The sequence below is a fragment of the Juglans microcarpa x Juglans regia genome, chromosome 8D (genome assembly GCF_004785595.1).
Source record: "Juglans microcarpa x Juglans regia isolate MS1-56 chromosome 8D, Jm3101_v1.0, whole genome shotgun sequence".
Classification (NCBI taxonomy): domain Eukaryota; kingdom Viridiplantae; phylum Streptophyta; class Magnoliopsida; order Fagales; family Juglandaceae; genus Juglans; species Juglans microcarpa x Juglans regia.
The window spans coordinates 30308457-30331200 of NC_054608.1; the positions used below are offsets into that span (position 1 = coordinate 30308457).

Below are 22744 nucleotides of genomic sequence, written 5' to 3' on the forward strand. Positions count from 1 at the left end.
CTCCATACACATTCCAAATACATTCAACACATAGTCAAGTAGGTGCTTCCATACACATTCCAAATATAGCACCTACTTGCACATTCCAAACACATGCAGCACCTCCATACACAGGCCCAAAACTATCACATCTGAAGTGTATTTCCTAGCTTCATAATCACTACACAATCAGACCAGTCACATAGTTGATGCCCAGCCACATGTATTTCCAGCACATGTGGCTGGGCAGCCACTAAAAAAAAAAAAGTGTGGCGTTGATCTACATTTATGTCAATAACAACTGTCTAGAAAGGTCAAGATCAAACAGCTACACCTACCTCCAAAAGGTGTAAATGGGGATAAAGGTGTAGATGAAAACCTACTCTTTGAAGCCTCTAAATTTCCTTTTGAAGATTTTGGAAATAGTCTTGCTGCATTGCATTCATGCCAACAAGATCTAATTCCATAACCTCTATATCGATCTTCTTTTTAAGTGCAAATAACTCAATTCTATTACTCTCCACCTTGGTGACCGCTTCTCTTCTCTCCACAATGCAAGTGTTTCTGTTAGCGGTCATGCGAGTTAAGGTGTGATTCAATTCAGCCTCTGAAACCTTCTCTGAACTTCTTCTTTCTTACCCTTCTTGTCTGGAGGTGTCTCTCACCAATGAGCTTGACATTGTCTTCCAGAGTGTTGTCTCCTAGTGGACTTGAGTCTAGAATGGCTGGATGTTTCCGCTTTGTTGACAACGTTTACTTATTCTGCTGATGAGGGGCTCGTCATGACTCTTAATTTCATGGCAGCAAGGTGTATAACATTCTTTTTATAAAGAATGAAAAACAAGTGTTAACAAGATTCAGTCACAAGTGTTAACAGGACTTGACTAGAGATTGTTCAACCAGTGGCCGAAGAAAGCGAGTGGGCATTTCATAGTCCTCAACTAATTCAAGTGTTGCTGTTGAAGTCGAACACAATTCATATTAATTGACTTGTTCAGTTATTTCATATCATGCCGGTATGTTAAGGTCTTCATTATTAATGTACTTTTGTGTACCATTATTGCATCTTAACACATGAATATATAGAGAATAACATACCCATGTTAGTACCTCCGGGAGAACCATTTGAAACCTTAGAAATACAGACATATAAATATATATATATATATATATATATATCCCTCTCTCTTCCAAAGCTGAAAAACCTAATCTATATTGGAGGAGACCATGTATATGACGAGCCCCTCATCTCAGCACTTAATAGAGCTGCTAACTTCATCAGAGTATATTATATCAGCATGAAAAAGGTTAGTCAGAGACAGAAATGAATAAATACATCTATCTTCCATTCTTGGTTAATACAAGATGCCAAGTTTGGCAATGATATTTCAATTGACAAACTTGATTCCCCTAACATTGGTATCAAATATCTTAAGAAAATATGCACCATTGTCTTTGAAATAGTCACTTGATTACCTGTCCAATATATTTTAGATATGCCATCTTATGGCAGTACTGTGCATTTTACATTATTAGGAATGCTAAGATGATCTATAGCTTTTTTATGTTGGGGGAAATAATGATCTAAGTTGAAGCATGTCCCAAGGGCGAACACCTAAACTAGCATGGTAAAGATAGAAAAGAGATTGAAAAGAGGGCTAAAAGAAAAGAAAATAGGATTTATATCAAAAAAAGTTTTTATTCAAACCCTAGGGCATAGATCTCAAAGAGATCAACAGTATATAGTCTTACAAAATTCATCTATATTCATGTGGGTCTCTAAAGCAACATTAAATACTTGATAAACAGAATTTGGGTTGGGAGAACAAACAATTTCCAGTCAACTTCTATGTCATCGATTTTTTCATGAGAACTGCCATCTTCTATTAACTTAGATGGAGTTGGGCTCTGAAAAAATCTATTTATAAGCCGGTTTGTAAAATATACCATTCAGATATGACAGAATTTGATTTATAAGAAAAATCTAAAATATAAATCTCTTATAAATTAAATTCTATTATGTCGGTGTGTTCTTCACATCAGCTTATAAGTAGAATTACTCATTGGCCAAATATGATCCAACTACAAAACCAGCTCTTCTTGTGATCATATAAACCAAAGCTTTTGGAATCCATTAATAACATGATGCCTCTCTTTCTCTCTCTCTCTCTAAAAAAAAGAAAAGAAAACGTAACGCCTGGAAGGAGACTTCTTGGACATCATTACTGTTATGTAGAAGGGGGTGGCTACAATGCCGCCCCATTTTGACCACTGGGCATACCGCCCAGCGTAAATTTTTTTTTTTTTTCTTTTTTCTTTTCACATTTTTTAACATATTTAAATATATTTAAAAAATAAAAAAAATATACCAATACACTTAAAATTACTTCCTTAACCACTAAGTAAAAAAAATAAATAAATAAATTTTGATTAGGGGTCAAATAGAGGTGTCAAATTAGGGAGGCAAAGTAGACTTTCTCTATGTAGAATAGCCACTTCACAACATATTGGAAAATCAGCCCCAATGTCAAGAATACCATGAGTCTCTTAAAATACATGTCAATTTTTCATAGCCCAGTCTCGCTAGATTTTCTTGATATTGTTAAATGCATTCCCTGTTAGAAAACTTCTCCTCTCGCCACCTACACCTACTAATTTTATAGTGAATTCTTTCACTCTAAAAATAAGAGAAAAATAGGAGAAGAAAAGCTAATACTACTATAATCGGAATTAGACTTCTGATTTTCAGGAATAAATGATCAAACAAGGCATATAGATTCTCGAGTTAGGATCTCAAGGTGAAGATCTAAGCGTTGCGGGGAATTATATCAACGAGAACAATAAAACCTAAATGCCGTAGAATGAGGGTGAAGAAAAAGTAAGAAAATATGGGAGAAAGTAAAGTTCCATAATTACCAAAGTCGGAGTATTGTGCACTTGCGGAAAACTTCTTGCCAAGGGCTTGTGCATTCTCAGAATTAGTAAAGACGCTGTTCTCGGACATCTGGTGCCAATAAATAATAAAAAGAACATAGCAGTATTGATATATCATAGACTTGAGGCTTGTCCGATATGGGCAGTAGATGAGAAAAAGAGAACAGGAAGGTGAGAGAGAGTGAGAGTGAGAGAGAGAGAGAGAGTTTCTGATGGACAATTGAGTCCCCATGCGTGGATCTTGCAACATTGCGCCTTGTGATGCTCTCCAAAAGAATCACCACTTTATAATATGAAAGAACAGTATGAATATTGTGCTAACAAGTACAACTTTTGCACTCGTTTCTACGGAAGAAAATAGATTCAAGCACCAGAGCTCATATCACTTTAACGCTATGCTACAATGTGCCCTAAAACATATACCTACATATCCTCGTTTAACAGAGACAGCAAAATAACCCTGTAGTTTCTGAATACATGGAATTAAATGGGTGCAGGTGCACCATGCTCATTAGGGTTCTGTGGCACAGCCACCTCAGCAGCGGCTGGAACAGCATGCCTACGATGCCGCTCACGGAGATAAAGGACAGTAAGGAGACAAAGGAAAAGTGTCAGTATGGTTGCATTTCCTTCCTCCATTAGCACATCTTCCACCCATGCTTCTACTTTAGGATAGACTTCAGGCAGCGAATCAATCAAATGGACCTAGGATTTACATGAAACAAACCCCATAATTCATTGTCAGCAAAAATATTCATCACTAATAAATGCTCTTGATTTTTATAATTGACAGTACCAAGCACAAAGAAGAAAACAATGTTTAACATTAGTAAACTCTTAAGATTGGACAACCAGTTAAGAAAAACAAAAAAAAAACAAATTCTCACTTTTTTTCCTCTTTGATTTTCCAAGAGGGAGGAGGATCTCAGATAGAGCTGGCATTGGGCGACCATACTGTCTGACCCCAACACCTACTAACCTGTTGGTATTGGTGGTCCACATACCGACCCCAAACCGACTGACAGAACCCTCCCCCCATCCCCTTGTCACCCGATATTACCTCCGATCACCCCCTTCCCCCAAAAAAACAGAGAGAGGGGTGGATCTACGGAGGCAAATAGCTCTAAGTGACTGAGGCAGCCATGATCACCCCCACCATGCCTCAGGAGCTCTCCTGCGGCAACAGTATCTCCCCCTTCTGCCACCACCAATGGATTTGAAGATCCTTAACCGCTGGGAAGATGCAAAACCAAGATTCGTCCCCTCTCCTTTTGCTTCATCATCATCTCTGTTTCTATTGTGGGCTACCTGGTCTGTGGGTGGTGGCGATTCCGGCTATTGACCCCTTCAGTGCCCAACATTTTATGGTGCCCAACTTGTCTTCGAATCCATCCAGAATAAATCTTTTTTTATAACTACCATAATAGCATTAAAAATGTGCAAAGGGAAAAAAGAAAAGAAAAAATCTGAAAGAGGAAGTAAGTGCAAAACTTTGTAAACTGGGCACTAGCAAAAAGTCGTGCTTAGAATTGCTACCATCTTCACAGGTTGTGGGTTTTCTAATTACCTATGAAAGTATTTTTAACCAAATTATCATGTTCCTTCCTCTTATCAGAGAGGGCCTAATTCCTTCACCTAAAATAGACAACCTAATTTATCATGATATTGCAAGTTAAAGGAATTTGAAATGTTATAAAATAATCATAGAAATACTCTAGTTATTGCAGAGTTTTTCTATTAATCTCAATATTTGGACCAAGTATATCTCATAATGGGGCCCAGGGGGTATTGGGCACAGTAGTAAGATCTTTTACGAGACGTTTTGCCACCCTTAAATGGAGCACTATACTAATCTTAGAAATCAAAATCTACTGCAATTAGAGCTTCAAGAATGCAAGCTGGTAAACCAGACAAGGAAACTCACCAGGAAACTACTTGCATAGTTCTTTCGTATCCACAAGCTTGCGAGGGCAAGTGTAACTGGCAATTTTGCCGTATGATCAACCTCTAGGGCTTGATCATAGTATCGCTTGGCAAGATGGAGATCCAATGGAAGTCCTTGGCCATGTTCATGCATGTACCCGAGGTTGAACATGGCTTGTGCATTCGATTGGGATTTGGCATGCATGTAAGCTGTTGCTGCACGATGATAGTCCCTCTCAGTACCCTAAGAAAAGAAGAGGGGAAAGATAGAACGTTGAGGAATCGTGGAGTGATCCTAGACCGTTAATTGAAATCATAATCCTGAACCTTGAGCGCACAGAGGCCTATTTCATCCTGTGATACATACCCGACCAAAGTAATAGGCATCTCCAATCAGCAATGCTGCATGTTCATTACCCTGCTCGGAAGCTTGCCACCACAAAGAATGTGCACGTTGATGCCTTTCTCCATCCGTGCAGAACTCAGATTCTCCCATGCACATGCTACGCTCGCCATATTTGTCAAGTATCCATGCAGCATTACTCTGTGCCACCTCATACCCTAGATCAGCCATCCTTGCATACAAGAGGAATGCCTTACCCACATCACCTTTTAAGTACGATTCAAGGGCCCATCTAGACAAGGAACTCCATGGTCCCTGTTCTGCAACTAATTTGTATAATGCAGTTGCCTGAAATCAAATAAGCCAAATTATTGATAGGTAGATTTACAAGTGTAAGGCATCTTAACAACTTCCATTATAACTAATTGGAATGTACATGCAACTCAAATATCAACTTTTTGTCTCCAAGCTCAATCGTAGATGGGTAGATCTATAAGTGTTAGGCATCTTAATAACTTCCATAATAACTATATGGAGTTTAAATGCAACTCAAATATCAACTTTTTGTCTCTAACTACGCAAGACTTTTGTGCTTTACTTTTTTTTATAAGAAGTTTTTGATAAAGAATTCTTGGTTATCAAAAAAAGAAACAACTCCATTTGTGAAGCGCCAATTTTGTCCATGGAGAGAGTCTTGGTATACTTTATGAAAATGAAAAGAAGTCAGTCTCTCCAAATATCTTATTATCAGTATGAGCTCGCAAGTTACCTTTTTTTTTTTTTTAATTAATGAGCTCACAAGTTACTTTCACAATATCACATATAAAATGATTATCATTCTATTTGAAATAGCATTAAAATTAGATATGGTTAGATGTTCCATACTGAAAAGTGAGACAACCATTTCAACTAAGAGCCCTCCTTCCGCCGATCCCCCCTCCTGTTCTACATGCCACATGCATTTACCACTATCCAAACCCAACCAATTGAATTAGTATTAAAATCCCAAATCCGACCAATATACTAAAAATGTACTTACATATATATGCAACTATTTTTTTCCCACTAAGCTCAAATATGTATGCAAGTAGTACTTTTTAGCACTTATCCAATCCATTAGCAGGTTTGTCATTGACCCAATTAATGTTTGCATTTAGATTTTAGATCAGGAACCAACTGCATTCCAAGGCCAATCTACAGCTTGTTCAGACGAGCATGTTCTTCCATGTGACTTAAGTTATACTCCTCAGATGTTACAAAGAGATTTTTTTTTATAAGTAATTGAAGATTTTCTTAAAAAACGAGAAGTTACATGGAGCAATTTATTTATTAATTTATCAGTAACAACATAGAGTAATTTTTTGAAGGATGACTTCCTTCAGGAATTAGTCTTCAACTTTTTTGAGCCAATTTTTATTTTCCCAAATTCTTGCTTATAGCATTACTTATTCTAGCAGACGAAAAACATAAACCTCCCGCCTTTCTTTTAACTTCTTACTTTTCCTAAAATAGGAAAGAGAATGAGACTCGCTCTAACAAGAAAATAACCTTAAACTTAGGGGAATGAATACCATAGTTAGAGTTGTTACTTTGATTAAGAGCACTCTCCCTAATTTGCCAACATATTTTGTCTTTCTATTTTCACTTCCATCTAGCATGGCCAACCACCAAGAGAAGCTACAACAAGACTTCCTTTGGGGTGGGTTAGGCAAAGATGTCAAATTTCACTGGTCCACTAAGATAAAGTATGTTTTCCAATCTCTGAAGTTGGTTTAGAAGTTCGGAATCTGCTATTGTTTAGTTGTGCACTCTTGAGGAAGTAGCTTTGGCATGATCAGAATGAAATGGAAGCATTGTGGAGGTCAATTGTCGACTCTAAATATGGGTGTGTGTGGGGTGAGTTGTGTTTTAATCCAAGGATCTTATGGGATGGGATTATGGAAGAACAAATGAAAATGCTGGGAATAGGTTTCTAATCAAATTAGATTTGAAGTAGAAAATGGAGCTGGAATTGGATTTAGGAATGATGTGTGGTGTGGTGGTAGGGCCCTCTTTTTGATAAGTAAAGATATTGTGTATTATTGATAAACGCTAGGGGCATAACTAAGCAAGAACTATAAGAATCCATAAAGAACTCAACGCTAGAATTTTTATGAATCAGTCCACTCATACAAAGATTTATACATGAGTTCTAAACTCTGACAAAGTTCTTTTGCAATCTCCAAGTTTTGGAAACTATGCCAGATACTCCACATCAAGCACAAAGGACCATCCTTCTGATGTGTATGCCCATGACTCAACCAACTATAAATCCCCAAGCTGCAATTATATCCACATCTAGGACAGCCTCAAGGAAGCTTTCCTAGATGTGTATAATGTTGTTCCTGCGAAGGATGTTGCTGTGGCAGACCATTTGAAGATTTCTGGTAATCTCCCTCAATAGAATGTTAGCTTCCTTAGAGCAGCTCATGACTGGGAGATAGAAGCCTTTACTGCGTTCTTTAATATACTAAACTCTATTAATTTGAGATGAGGTGGAGACAAGCTCCTTTGGGATCCCTCCAAGAAAGGGATATTCAAGGTTTGCTCTTTTTAAAATGTCCTTATCCCCATGGTTATAATCCATTTCCTTGGAAGACTAAGATACCTTTGAGAGTAGTATTTTTTGCATGGACAGCTTCTCTAGGAAAGATTAATTTATGAAAAAGGTAAGTTTTTGTGATTAAATGGTGTTACACGTGTAAGTAGAGTGGGAATCTGTGGATCACCTTTTACTCCATTGCAAGTTGGCGAGTATTTTATGGAGTGATTTTTTCAGCCAGGTTGGTTTGGCTTAGGCCATGCCTAAAAGAATAGTGAACCTTTTCGCTGCTTGGAGAGGGTTAGGTGGTAGTTCACAAATCACAATTGTGTGGAAAATGATATTAGTTTTAATGCCAGTAATTGAAATCTATACTTACTTTGTAAGATCATGGTACCCCAAACAACCAATCTTGACACAAGATGATGTCAACTCATCATATGGTTTTCTAATAATACATTTTTTAAGAGTAGATTTTCTAACAATTCTGAGCAGGAATACCACCAAACAGAAAGAGATATTTGTTAAACGATACAAAAAAGAAAAAGAAAAAAAGAAGCTTAGTTGTAATGTAAGTAAATTATTAAATTTGTTAAACATAAACACAAACCCAAAAAAAAAAAAAAACTGAATTTACCATTATAGGGTTTTTCTTAAGCCCCACACCGGTATGAAACATCTTTGCCAGCTGGTAGAATGCCTTTGGTTGACCCATATTAGCAGACAGCATAAACAGTTCAGAAGCTATCCTCAAGTCCTTCTTTACCCCAATCCCTTTTAGATACATTACTCCTAGGTTATAGCGGCCGCCAGCATCATCATTATTAGCAGCCTTCTCAAAGTACTCTTTTGCCTGTAATGGAAAGGATTAGTTCGTGGCATATAATTTGAAATTACCCTACCAATAGACCTAAAACCACTTGAGTATACATCAGTTTTTTTTTTTATAGGTATACATCAGTTTTTGATGGGGAGTATACATCAGTGAGGACAAAGAAATGAAACATTGGTCAAGGAAAGGTAAGCAAATGCTTAAAGTAGAAGTAATAGAACAGCTTTGCAGCTCCCAAATGAAGGTTAAAAGAAAGAAAACTCAAAGACCATCTTTAAAATTCAAATGCATATTTTTTTCATGCAGGTGAACAAGCAACATAATTGAGCCTTTCAAAATTATTGGGAAAAGAAACATATGATATAATATATGTTTGAGGAAGGAAAGAAAGAAACAAAAAGGGTCATATATTGGTTAAAAGACACCAAGAACAGACGTGACTGCTCTTAATAGCTATTGATTTTCTACCTCAGTAGAGCTTTTGAATTTCTATTCTTTATCCTCTCATTAATTGGGTGCTATCTCCGGCACATTTCCTGTGTATTTGGGTTGTGCATCTTTGCACTGTCATAAGATTGACTAAATTATTAGAAAAGCAACAGAGATTTTTTGCGCATCAATGCGAGAAGAGATGATGACATCGTGGAGAACTAGATCAAAGAGCATAAGGTGCCAAGGACATATGTCCATTCCCATTAACGGAAATGCATGCTATATCACAAACATACAGACATTGGCCACCCCTTCCATGTAGCAGCTCATGAACTAGACAATTATTTTACATGTAAAACAAAATAAACACCAAGCTCTCCAAATAGACATGTAAATCAAAATAAACTTTCATCCAATGCAACTTAACACGCCCTCACCTAAACAATGGACATGTAAGCAGAGCAATTTACACCCCTCACCAAACATATTGACATGTACTAATACACATGGTATGTCCATAGAGCTTTTACCAGGCTCACCTTGTTCACTTTTATTATCTTTACTAACCAACTAACAAAACTATGTGATTTTCGAAAAAATTCTTTCCTTCCAAACCTGTTGCTTTTTTATTTGTTTTTTTTTTTTAGATGATATATTATGAACTATTAGTATTTATTAAAAAAAACTATTACAAGCTATTAGTACTTCTAAAAAAAAAATATAGCATGAATTACTAGTAAACAAAGTGCAGCAAGTGCTCTTTCAGCTCAAATATAGTGGCGCTAATCCTTATGATATGGATTAAAAAGCAATTTATTCTCTGTCAAGGGTGAAAAAATGGTGTCATACTAATTAACAATATGGTAAATTTGGATGGCTCCACCCAATGGGAAGTGGAATGTATTAGATCGACACGTGATTGGGAGATGAGTCTCTTTCTTTCATTCTATGCCCGCTTGTGCTTGGTTCAATTGCGAGCAGGGTGAGAAGATTGGTTATGTTGGGCACCCTCCAAGCAAGGGGTATTTGAAGTGAAATCACTTCACCACACAGTTATTCCCCACGAAAGCTCATGGAAGAATATCTGAAGTAAAGCTCATTTGGGAGCGGCTTCCTTTGTTGAGGTGGCAGTGTTAGAGAAAATTCCAACACTGGATAATTTAAGGAGGTGATGTGTTAGTGATAAATTGATGTGGTATGTGCATAAGGATAAAAAAAAACTGTGGACCATTTCTTCTTTGAGGATGACATTGCTAGTGTATTAAGGCAAGCTGTCTTTAGCCTTATCAGATTCAAATAGGTAATTCCACAACGGGCGATGAACCTTCTATTGTGCTGGAAAGGTCGGTTTGATAACCAACAAAGTGAAACTAATATTTGGGAGAGAGAGAGAGAGAGAGAGAGGATTAGCAGAAGCTTAGAGTAAACAAGAAACAAGAAGACTGTGCAGGAGCTTGAGTCTCCCCTTTTAGAACGTTACCACTGATGTTTGCATACGAATGTTGTTCCAACTTTAGCTTTTAAGAAATGATCTAATCAGATGTATCTACTGTATACACCATGTGAATAATAATTGAAAAAAAAAAAAAGCTTCAATGGGAATAAATTCGATTCAGAGTTTAATAAAATAGAGAAAGAGAAAAGAGTAATTTGTTAGAAAAGAGAAAGACAAAATGGTTTATTGCTCTCTAAATAAAGTGGAAAAAAAATACAACTTGGCTATTTGCTCTTGTAACTGCTCTGTGATCACACTTTTTCACCTCTGTTCATGGGAGACTGAGTGTGTGATTCTAGAAAGTGTGGGAAAGAACATGGGTACGTTGAATGTTGTTAGTATTGATTTAAAAAATTTTGAGATAGTAAGGAAGGGAAGATGGGTGCATATTACTGAGAGGGGATAGAAGTGGGTTAAGAATCTTCATCTGGAGTTAGCCACGGCATGGTGGTTCACAAAAGCACTAGAGGATTGCTTAAAGTCAGGGAGAAAGGGTTTTTACTTAGCACACAGAGAAGGTGATAGGGGCTTCATAGCTCAGAGAAGCTCCAATGCACAAGGGGTTTTCATGGCCCTGGTGGAATACAAACAGGGGGGCCGGCGCAACTGCATTATCATTCCTGAAGGTAAAGAGGGGAATGGGTGGAGGAAAATGGTGGAGGTTTTGAAGGAGGAGGGCAGAGGAGGCCGTCACATTGGAGTGGCCTCAATGAAGATGGCAGCGACGTCGGTAGCTCAACCTTCGTCGCAGTCGTATAAGGAGGCTTTACAGAAACTCAAACCGACGCCTGTTGCTAACCTGGTAGGAACCCATGTCTTGTGGCCCATGGTCAAGCCACTAGCCAAGTCAAGACGAGGTTGGACAGTCCCAAAACAGGCCCACGGGCATGCCATGGGGCTTGCCTTGACATGCCCAGGGTGCCCAAGGAGGTTGGTGACCAAACCAGTCCATTCAGCATGGCTAGCGCGCACAGCACGCGCAGCCCAGCGCACACAGCGCGCAGCACGCCCAGCCCGCGCCCCGCGCGCGTAGCGCCCCAGCCCCCGCGGGCGCACGCCTCACCCGTGCGTGCGCCCCAGCACGCCCCGCGCGCAGGCCCAGCGCCCCAGCGCCCAGACCAGCCCAGGGCCCTGTCAGCCAGCCTAGCCCACCCATGGGCTCATGCATGCCATGGGTCAGCTTGGCCCATGCCAACTATGTTAATTTTTATTTAATTATTTATTTTCCAAGGGACCTATTGGGGGTTTCCAACTTGTTATCCTTATAAATAGGACCCTTAGTTTTTGCATTCACATCTTTTGGCAAATTCCCTAGTAGGTAGACTTTTTGTTCTTGAGATCATATTTCGGTGCTAGAGCACTTGGGCTTTTTGGGTGCAATTCGTGAATCCCAAAGAGAGGATCACACCTTGCAATTCGTGAATAGGTGTGGTTCATTCCATCTATATTGTTCTTGCAACTTGATGTAATTCGTGAATCCAAGTTGTGTTCATCAATATATGAGGTTTATTTCAATTATTGTGCAATCCGTGAATCAATAGTTGAAGTATTATCTTGTTCATCCATTATCTATCATTGTCCATATATGTTCTTCATCTTGTTCATATATTTTCTTGCATAACAAAATATCCTTAAATCATAAAAAGAGTCTTCATATTCTTTGTTGAGTCCATTCAGTCATAGTGTTCATCCATTGTTCATTGGTGTCATCCATTCCAATACATACATTCAATCCAAACCAACACAAATTTCGACCACCTTAGTGTTTGTCATCCTTTCCATAAGTTTGTCAAACCTTCCATAAATTGTTCCCTCCATCAAACTTGCCCTAGCCGAAACACATAACCCTTGCCAAGTCCCACTCAATTTCGGCAACTACTTGCCTTATTGGGAGTGACCTAGCCGCCCACTACACTTGCCAAACTAGTGTTCCTATAATTTAGGAACCCTAGTTGACTCAATCAAATTCCCATAGCCGCCCATTCCACTTTCCAAATCCAACCACACCAAAGTCGGCCACCCATCAAACCCTAGCCCTATACAACTCTTACCAAATTCAAAATTCAAATTCAAAATCCAATCCAATCCCATAATTCTAGGAACTTCCCTAGAATCACTCCATCCCAACAATCACTCATCCAATCCCTAAAATCTCTCAAGGCTCCCTAAGGTGATTCCTTCCTTTTAGGAGACTTGACTTCATCCAATTCAAATTCAAATTCAAACTTCCCTCATCACTCAAAGATTCCTTCCATCTTTCCCACTTACCTTATCCATTCCTAAGCCAACCAAACCCTAGCATCATCCTAAGCTCAAACCCTAAGCCATCTCTTGCTAATCTCGAAATCCATCTTAGCCACCCCACAAAACCCTAGCTACACTACACCATACTTACCCAAATCACCATCCAAGTGGCCCAAACATCAAGGGTAAACCTTAGGCCATTCCCATTGCATCACACACCCATAATCCTAAGCCAATCTTCCTCATAGTCCACGGCAACCCTAGTTGCTTCCAACCCAAACCCTAACCTCATTTCTTCCATTCAACCCTAGCCTCCATCATCTTGGCACTTCACTCAAAAACAAGTCTAGCCACCCACGTTGATTTGTCTTAGCCTAAACACTTAGCCTACCCAATTACATCATCATTCCATCACCCAAACACCACCATTTTGTGGAAGGCCAAGCAAATTGGCAATGTCACTCGGTCGTCATTTTCACTAAGGCAAGCTAGTGGACCTTAGTGTTAGGGACAAGACCGGGGTCCCTAACATAATCCTAGCAGGCGTGAGGTTGCCATTTTTGCAGAGGTACAACATAGAGGGGTTGATGGCAGGGGAGCTGTTTGCCCAAATAAGGAAGAAATACTTCGGGTGCTGGCAGAGATGCAGGCTCAAGTGGGAGAGTTGCAGAGGTAGATGTTTGGTTTAATTCGGTATATAGAGGAGGATAAAGAGGAGGGAAAGAAAAGGTGTGGAGTGGAGGGTAGGGGGTAGGAAGTAAAACGGTGCGGATTATTAATTGATAATGGCGTGGGCTGGGGTGGGCTTGGGTCAAGAGTAAGGCCCGTTGGAGGGGTGTTGAAGGGGAAGGGAGTTGGGCAGTTGGAAGGCCCAGTTGAGGAGGAAGGCCCGTATTGGGTGTGGAGACCCAAAAGCCGAAATGATATCGGCGTTACGGGGGGCTTGGTAGGAACCCATGTTTTGTGGCCCATGGTCAAGCCACTAGCCAAGTCAAGACAAGGTTGGACAGCCCCAAAATAGCCCCACGGGCATGCCATGGGGCCTGCCTTGACATGCCCAGGATGCCCAAGGAGGTTGGTGATCAAACCAGCCCATTCAGCATGGCCAGCGCGCACAACATGTGCAGCCCAGCGCGCCCCAGCATGCCCCCAGTGCCCCAGGCCCTTGCCTGGGCCATGCTAGCGCCCAAACCAGCCTAGGTCCCTGTCAGCCACATGCCAACAGCCAGCCTAGCCCACCCATGGGCTCATGCATGCCATGGGTCAATTTGGCCCATGCCAACTATGTTATTTTTTATTATTAATTTTTATTTAATTATTTATTTTCCAAGGGACCTATTGGGGGTTTCCAACTTGTAATCCTTATAAATAGGACCCTTAGTCTTTGCATTCATATCTTTTGGCAAATTTCCTAGTGGGTAGACTATTTTGTTCTTGAGATCATCTTTCGGTGCTAAAGCACTTGGACTTTTTGGGTGCAATTCGTGAATCCCAAAGAGAGAATCACACTTTGCAATTCGTGAATAGGTGTGGTTCAATCTATCTATCTTGTTCTTGTAACTTGGTGTAATTCGTGAATCTAAGTTGTGTTTATCAATATATGAGGTTTATTCAATTCTTGTGCAATTCGTGAACCAAGTTTTGAATTATCTTATTTGTTCTTTGGTTCATTCAAATAGTTAAGTATTATTGCTTTTGCTCTTGAGTGTTCTTCATTTGTTATTGGTGTTCTTCATATTTTTTGCTCTTCCAATCCATCCAAGCCACCAAAGTCGACCAACACATTATTTGTCACTTTCCATATTTGATTTGCCTCTTCAAACCCTAGCCTAGCGGAAACACACTTCCCCCCTTGGTGCAAAGTCCAATTCGGCTACTACTTGCCTTATTTAGACTTGACCTAGCCGCCCATCATCATTTTCCCAACACCAAACCCTAAACCCCAGTGGCGCCAACTCCATCATCCATTGACCTAGCCATCCATCAAGAGTCCTCTTTGGCAACTTCTTTAATTCAAGGAAAGTTGACTCAATCCAATCCAATCCCATAATTCTAAGAACTCCCCTAGAATCACTCCATCCCTCCAATCACTCATCCAATTCCTAAAATCTCTCAAGGCTCCCTAAGGTGGTTCTTTCCTTTTAGGAGTCTTGACTTCCTCCAATTCAATTTCAAATTCAAATCCCAAATCCAATCCCTTAATTTAGAGAATTGCAAATCCTCTTCAATTCCTTAAATCACTCTTCCTACAATCACTCTAAGTCAACTATTGACTTGTCATCTTAATTCAAATTCAAATTTTCCTATTCACACAAAGATTCCTTCTATCTTTCAAACTTACCATATCCATTCCTAAGCCAACCAAACCCTAGCCTGACTCTTCCATCTCATTCCCAAACCCTAACATCATCCTAAACTCAAACCCTAAGCCATCTCTTGCTAATCTCGAAATCCATCTTAGCCACCCTACAAAACCCTAGCTACACTACACCATACTTACCCAAATCACCATCCAAGTGGCCCAAACATCAAGGGTAAACCTTAGGCCATTCCCATTGCATCAATCACCCATAATCCTAAGCCAATCTTCCAAGACCACGCCTACCCTAATTCCATCATAGTCCACGGCAACCCTAGTTGCCTCCAACCCGAACCCTAACCTCATCTCATCCATTCCACCCTAGCCTCCATCATCTTGGCACTTCACTCAAGAACAAGTCTAGCCACCCACACTGATTTGTCATAGCCTAAACACTTAGCCTACCCAAATACATCATCATTCCATCACTCAAACACCATCATTTTATGGAAGGCCAAGCAAGTTGGCAAGGTCACTCGGTCGTCATCTTCACCAAGGCAAACTAGTGGACCTTAGTGTTAAGGACAAGACCGAGGTCCCTAACAGGGCTTCACACGACGGCGTCTACGCACATGACGGAGCCACCACTTACACAGAAAGTGTCGCCGTCCCGTGGGGAGTCATCCGGTCGCGTGTCAGAGTCGATGCCGTCGCCGAAGGAAGAAGAAAAAAAAATAAGTAAGCCGATTGGGCCTATGGTGGTTTTGCAGGAGCTGGAAATGGAAGAGGGGGAATTTTTGGGAAGTAAGGTAGGAGATGAAGGAAGGGATCATGCTGGTGAAATACCACATGAGTCCGAGACTGAAGAACCAAAGAATCTCGGGCCAATACAGAACACGCGGAGGGAGGGTGAGAAAGGGTCTGATAGTGAAGATATGGGAACACTGGTGACTGTAAAGGAGGAGGAGCAGAGGGAGGGGGAAGGTGAAGGCTCCTTTGTTTTATTCAATGCTGAATCCGAGACTGAAGAGCCTGCAGGGGAGGATCCCTCTCCGATAAGAATTATGCATCCTTTACCTGCAGATTGGGTTATGAAAAAGATGGAAGAATTACAGAGTTGTGTGGGGATTTCTTGCGTGGGATATGCAGATCAATTTAGGGCATTGTTAACAGCCATTGAGGCAGGCCATTATCAACAGGAAGCAAGGCCAAAAAGAAACAGAGAACTGCAGCGGCTGGATTGGTCTATTAATTATGACAGTAAGGAGGGGAGTGCAAGTCGTGGTAGGAATAAAGGGAGGGCTGCTATGGTTGTTAAATGAAGCCAAAAATTCTGATATGGAATGTAAGGGGGTTGAATGAGATTAACAAACGCCTCCAAATAAGATCCTTATTAAGACAATGGAAGATGGACATTATTTGTTTGCAAGAAACGAAGCTGAAGCTTATTACAAGAAAAACCATACGGAGTATTTGGAGTTGTCAATATGTAGGATGGTCATACTTACCTTTGCAGGGGGCTTCGGGTGGTATATTGGTTATGTGGGACAAAATGGTGGTGGAGAATATGGAAGAATTTGTGGGAGAATACTCAGTGGGATGTTTTTAAAAAAATACTATAGATGGTTTTGTATGGGCCTTTGCTGGGGTGTATGGACCTAACTTAGATAGCAAAAGACGTTTGCTTTGGGATGAGCTGGCTGGTTTATGTTCTTGTTGGGAGGTTCCTTGGTGCATTGGTGGAGACTTTAATATGACAAGGTTTTCCAATGAAAGATCCGGGGAGGGGAGAAATAATCACGCAATGGTGGAATTTTCTGACTTAATATCTGAGCTAGAACTTATGGACCTTCCTCTTATGGGAGGTGATTATACGTGGTCTAATAACCAAGCTTGGTCAAGGCTGGACAGATTCCTCATATCTTCCTTATGGGAAACATAATTTCCAGATGTATGCCAAAAGAGACTTCCACAGGTATGTTCTAATCACTTTCCTATAATGTTAGACTGTGGAGGAATTCCAAGGGGGAGAAGACCTTTTAAATTTGAGAATATGTGGTTAAAGACGGAAGGGTTTGTGGAACTGGTTAGGCACTGGTGGAATTCATATCAACTAGAGGGCACTCCAAGTAAGATATTGGCTGGAAAACTAAAAGCTTTGAAAATGGATTTGAAGTCATGGAATGAACAGATTTTTGGAAATGTAATATTACAAAAAAAAAAAAAAAAAAAATCTCCTACAAGAACTACAAAGTTTGGAGGATGTTGAAGATGAGAATGAACGCAAAGGCGAAGTATTATCCGAGTTAGAAAGGTTGATATTAATGGAAGAGATCTCGTGGAGGCAAAAGTCAAGAGCTTTGTGGCTCAAGGAGGGGGATAGATGCACAAAATTCTTTCATCGAGTTGCAAACTCACACAGGAGGTTTAATGCCATATAGTCCATGACAGTAGATGAAGGTATATCCTCAGATCAAGCCGTAATTAAAGATCATGTTGCTGTACATTTCGAACGATTGTTGACAGAACCCCATGAATGGAGGCTAAAAGTGGATGGTCTAATTTTTGAGGCCATTGATCAAAACAGCATGACTTCGTTGGAGAGACCATTTGAAGAGGAAGAGGTATGACTCGTCGTCAGAAAAATGAACAAGGACAAAACGCCAGGTCCAGACGGCTTTACTATGGCATTTTTTCAAACTTGCTGGGAGGTGGTGGGAGGAGATGTCATGCAGGTGTTTCAGGAATTTTTCTCATTTGAAAAATTTGAGAAAAGTTTAAACGCTACTTTTATTGCACTTGTCCCTAAAAAGGTGGGTGCCATGGAGAGGTGCAAGATTTCAGGCCGATTAGTCTTGTGGGCAGTATATACAAGATAATAGCCAAGGTACTTGCCAATAGGATGAGCATAGTAATGGATAAGATTATTTCTAAGTCTCAAAATGCCTTTATGAGAGGTAGACAAATACTGGATTCAATTCTTGTAGCCAATGAATGTCTAGACAGCAGGCTTAAGTTGGGGGTACCAGGTATTTTATGTAAGTTGGACATGAAGAAGGCCTATGACCACGTCAATTGGGATTTTCTGGTTTGTTTGTTAGGTAGATGTGGATTCGGGGAAAGATGGAAGGGGTGGATAATGCATTGTGTGTCGACGGCTCGCTTTTTGGTTTTGGTAAATGGGACCCGGTGGGCTTCTTTAATAGTTCACGAGGACTACGACAAGGAGATCCACTTTCACCACTCTTATTTGTCCTCGTGATGGAGGCACTTAGTAGAATGGTGTCGGCGGCTGTAGCAGGGGGGGGGGTTTCTCAGGTTTTTCAGCGGGGGCTTCTAACCATGGCTCCATCACTATTTCTCATCTTTTGTTTGCTGATGATACGTTGTTGTTTTGCGAGGATAATGCAGGACATATTCAATCTCTAAAAACTATATTACTTTGTTTTGAAGCGGTTTCTGGGTTAAAGATTAATCTTGCTAAAACGGAGATGGTTGCAGTGGGTGCGGTGAGAAATATTAGTGGGTTGGCCAGCTCATTGGGATGTGTGGTCTCCTCGTTGCCGTTAAAGTATCTTGGTCTTCCGTTGGGTGCAAATTTTAAATCCAAGACAATTTGGGAGGAGGTGTTAGAGAAACTAGAGCGTAGGCTGGCCGGGTGGAAAAGGTTATACTTATCGAAAGGGGGAAAGATCACACTTATCAAGAGCACGCTATCTAACCTTCCCACATACTTCTTGTCTTTATTTCCCCTCCCGGTAAGCATTGCATCCAGAATTGAGAAACCCCAACGTGACTTTTTGTAGAGTGGACTAGGGGATGAGTTTAAATTTCACTTAGTTGGATGGGATAAAGTATGTACTCCTTTGAGCGCTGGTGGGTTGGGGGTTCGCAATGTTAGATTCTTTAATAAGGCTCTACTAGGAAAATTGTTGTAGCGTTCTAATCATGAGAGGGAAGCCTTATGGAAAGGGATAATTGATGCGAAGTATGGGTGTGCAAGGGGGGGTTGGTGTTCTAATGAGGGGAGGGGGGCTTATGGGGTTGGGTTGTGGAAGCACATAAGGCAAGGGTGGGGGACTTTCTCGAATAATACTAGGCTGTGTTTGGGGGAGGGCAGTAAAATCAGCTTTTGGAATGATGTGTGGGTGGGAGATATGGCCTTCAAAAATGCTTATCCTAACATTTTCAGAATTGCAATAGAAAATGAAGCTATGGTGGCTGATGTGAGGGTGGTTAGACAAGGTTCACAGGAGTGGAACATTAATCTCATTAGGGAGGCACAAGATTGGGAAGTGAGTGAGCTAGTGGATTTTTTCAGCTTATCATATAACATCACTACCGCGGGTCCAGCTGACGACATGATGGAATGGAGGCTTTCCAAGAATGGGAAATTTTCGGTACACTCTTTTTATGACATTCTTTCAGCTCAGGATAGACCCTATTTTCCTTGGAAGAACATATGGAGGAGTAAAGCACCTCCCAAGGCTGCGTTCTTTGTTTGGACAGCAGCTTTAGGGAAGATACTAACCATGGACAACTTAAGAAGGCGTGGACTCATAATTACGGATTGGTGCTGTATGTGTAAAAATAGTGGAGAAACGGTAGATCATTTACTATTACATTGTGATTTTGCAAGAGACATATCGACTTACTTTTTCAGCAATTAGGGAGTCGCATGGGTAATGCCAGGAACGGTGGTGGAATTACTAGCTAGCTGGAGAGGGATCACAGGGACACTACATATTGTAGCGGTGTGGAATATGGCACCTATTTGTATTTTCTGGTGTATTTGGAGTGAAAGGAATGGTAGATTCTTTGAGGATCATCAACGCTCCTCGGAGGAGTTTAAGAGCTTTTTTTGGAAGACTTTATTTATGTGAGCCATTGCTTCAGAGTTAAATGATCTCAGCTTCCATGATTTCCTTATAACAATTTCTAGTTCTTAATTTGGTATACTCATATGTATACCTCCGGTGTACTTAGGCTATGCCTATCTTTATCAATACAATTACTTATTACCTATAAAAAAAAAAAAAAAAAGAAAAAAAGAAAAGAGAAAGACATAACAACGTAGAGAAAAAAGTGAGTAGGAGGGGCAAGTTAAGCAACTCAGTCCATAATCAGAGTATAGACAAACATGTAAAGTTTAGCATATAAGAGCTCGTTTGGACACTTGGAATATCTTAGAATTCTGTGAATAGTAGTGAAATGTTTGAGTTAGATGTTTTATAGAATTTTGAGAAATAAGAGTAAAGAAGTTTGAATAAAAATATTATAAAGTTAAAAAAGTTGTTTGAATATAATTTTTTAATATTATTGTTATTTTGAAGTTTGTAAAAGTTGTGTTGGTTTTTGTGTTAGGATAATGATTAGGTAATGATTAGATGAAAAAGTTAAAAATTTGAAATTGAAAGGTATTTTATGTTTGAATGAAGTTTGAGAATGAAATTATGTGAAGTTTTGAGAATTCTGTATCTCAACTCTATATCCAAATGTTCCCTAAATCAATAAACCAAGATAATCTTACTTTGGTGTAATTCTTCTTGTCAACTCCATAGCCTTTGATATACAAATACCCCATCCCATTATAAGCCGAATAAAGTTGCAGTCTGGATGCAAGGGTAAGCCATTCAAGCGCTTTGGTGTAGTTCCTCTCAACCCCAGCTCCCCGAGCATATATCTCCCCAAGAAGTTCCATTGACCTCGGCTCCCCCTTCTCCACAGCCTTCAGAAACCACGACATTGCCTTGGCATGATCACGCCTCAATCCTCTCATCCCAAAGTAATAAAACAGCCCAATCCTGTACATGGCTCCAGCGTTCCCTTTCAATGCCTGATATTCCAAAATCTGGACCTCCTCATCATCCTCCCCTCTGGACTTTCTTAGGGCCTCCTTATTCTCCTCAGCCCCATTGTTGATCCTGATCGGTTCAATCACAGGAGAATATTTTGAAATCAAGAAACTGTTTACAGCTACTTCTGCTAACTCGGCGTAAAGTTTCACTGCTTTTTCATGCATCTGCAAATAGTCAAGATAAAACAGTTGGCAGAAAATTATTAACAAGAAGAATAGCCTTACGACATGAACTCCAAAACCATTATTACTAGAGCTAAATTGCCATACATTACTGGACACAATTTTCCTCAACGATGATTAGAATTAGACAAAATTTAATTTTAAAAGAATATGCTAGATTTGAAACGTTTATTTAGTTTTTTTTTTTTTTTCAACTTATCAAAAAAAATTTAGTTTTTTTTTTTTTTTTTTGTGTTAAATAATTTCAAGAGCCAGTTGCACATCCAAATATAAATGTACCATATAACTCAATTTGGTAGATGATACATGTGAGGAAAATAAAGAAAGGGAACACAACAAGAAAAAAAAAATACTCGTATTATCTTTGATATTGAACCACTAAGCTCGAGGTCTTTTCCCAGCAACCAAGTTGAGCCTAGGGCTTTCATTCATGAACTTATCAATTTCTTTTTTCAATCAGTCCCTATGCGAACACAATTGCATAACCACAAAAGTTCACAAATTGAAAGGAAAATACGAAATTTCTAGAACTATGAAGCACTCACATCTTGGCGCAAGTAGGTATACGCAAGGGCCATCTTGGACTGCATGTTACCTCCCTCGGAAGCAAAGTGATGGTACATAAAAGCCTTGGCCTTGTTCTTTTCCCTCATCATCCCCAATCCGTAAAGAAATCCTAGCACCGACCTCGCGTGCGCATTGCCCTCGTCCGCGGTGGCCTCGATCTCCCCCACCGCCTCCTCCGTCAACCGCGCGTCGCCAGAGCTCGCCGCCAATAACATCTTCGAAACACCGGAGATGTACAGAGCATCGTTTTCAGGGACGGGATCGGACGAGCCGGCAGCCGAAGAGGAGCCCGGTTCGAAGATCGGGCGCCAAGAGCCGGGGTCGAGCTCGTCCTCGGACTTATGGGGTGAGTCGGACTCGCCAAATTCATCCCACTCGGGATTGTCAAGGCGAGTGGGGTCGGGCGAGTCGTCGGAGGAGATTGAAGTGTCTTTGATATCATCTTCAGAGAGAATGAGGATATAGGGTCGGGCGGTGAGAGATAGAGGGTAGAGAGAGAGAATGAGGAGAGAGAGTAAGAGCTTCAGAGTTGCGATACGCATCGTTTCGTCGACGAGGAGGAGGAGGAAGAGGAGGAAGAAAGGGATTACGACACTGACGCCGGACGGTGAGGGTGTGTGAGGGTGAAATTCTGGACTGGTGGATTTCACACGTATAAATATGTTTGGTTGCCACTTCAATTTACGTTACTTGGCCAATCACATTTTGCCATGTCAGATATTGAATTACATCTTCTTTTTATTTTATTGAAACTCATTTTATTTTATTTTCATAGGTAAATAAAAACTTTATGAGAGGAGAGTAAACATAAAATATAGGAATACTTATGCATGATTGTTCAAAGAAACCCAAAAAAAAATTAATAATTATGAAAGTTTACACCATTAAAATTTATTACAATCGACGAATGAAATAAGATACTTGTAAAAAACGCTATAAGCTCTTAGGCCTTGTTTGGAAATAGATTCCATCTCAAAATTTTTATTTCATCCTACCTTCTTTTCAAATATAATTCAAATATAAAATTTTTAAATTAATCATTGTAATTTTTTCAAACTAATCATTACAAATTTTT

At 40.1% G+C, this 22744-nt stretch overlaps 1 protein-coding gene across 1 annotated transcript; it reads right to left on the bottom strand.

Moving 5' to 3' along the window:
• Positions 1–3175: 3175 nt before the first annotated feature.
• LOC121242712 (ERAD-associated E3 ubiquitin-protein ligase component HRD3A) lies at positions 3176–22305 on the bottom strand. The gene is made up of 6 exons (XM_041140647.1): positions 21648–22305; positions 20593–21084; positions 8398–8613; positions 5204–5527; positions 4838–5080; positions 3176–3618 (listed from the first exon to the last, which is right to left on the bottom strand). The coding sequence occupies exons 1-6, from the start codon at positions 22209–22211 to the stop codon at positions 3397–3399; spliced, it is 2061 nt and encodes a 686-aa protein (XP_040996581.1). The 5' UTR covers positions 22212–22305; the 3' UTR covers positions 3176–3396.
• Between the last annotated feature and the right edge of the window lie 439 nt (positions 22306–22744).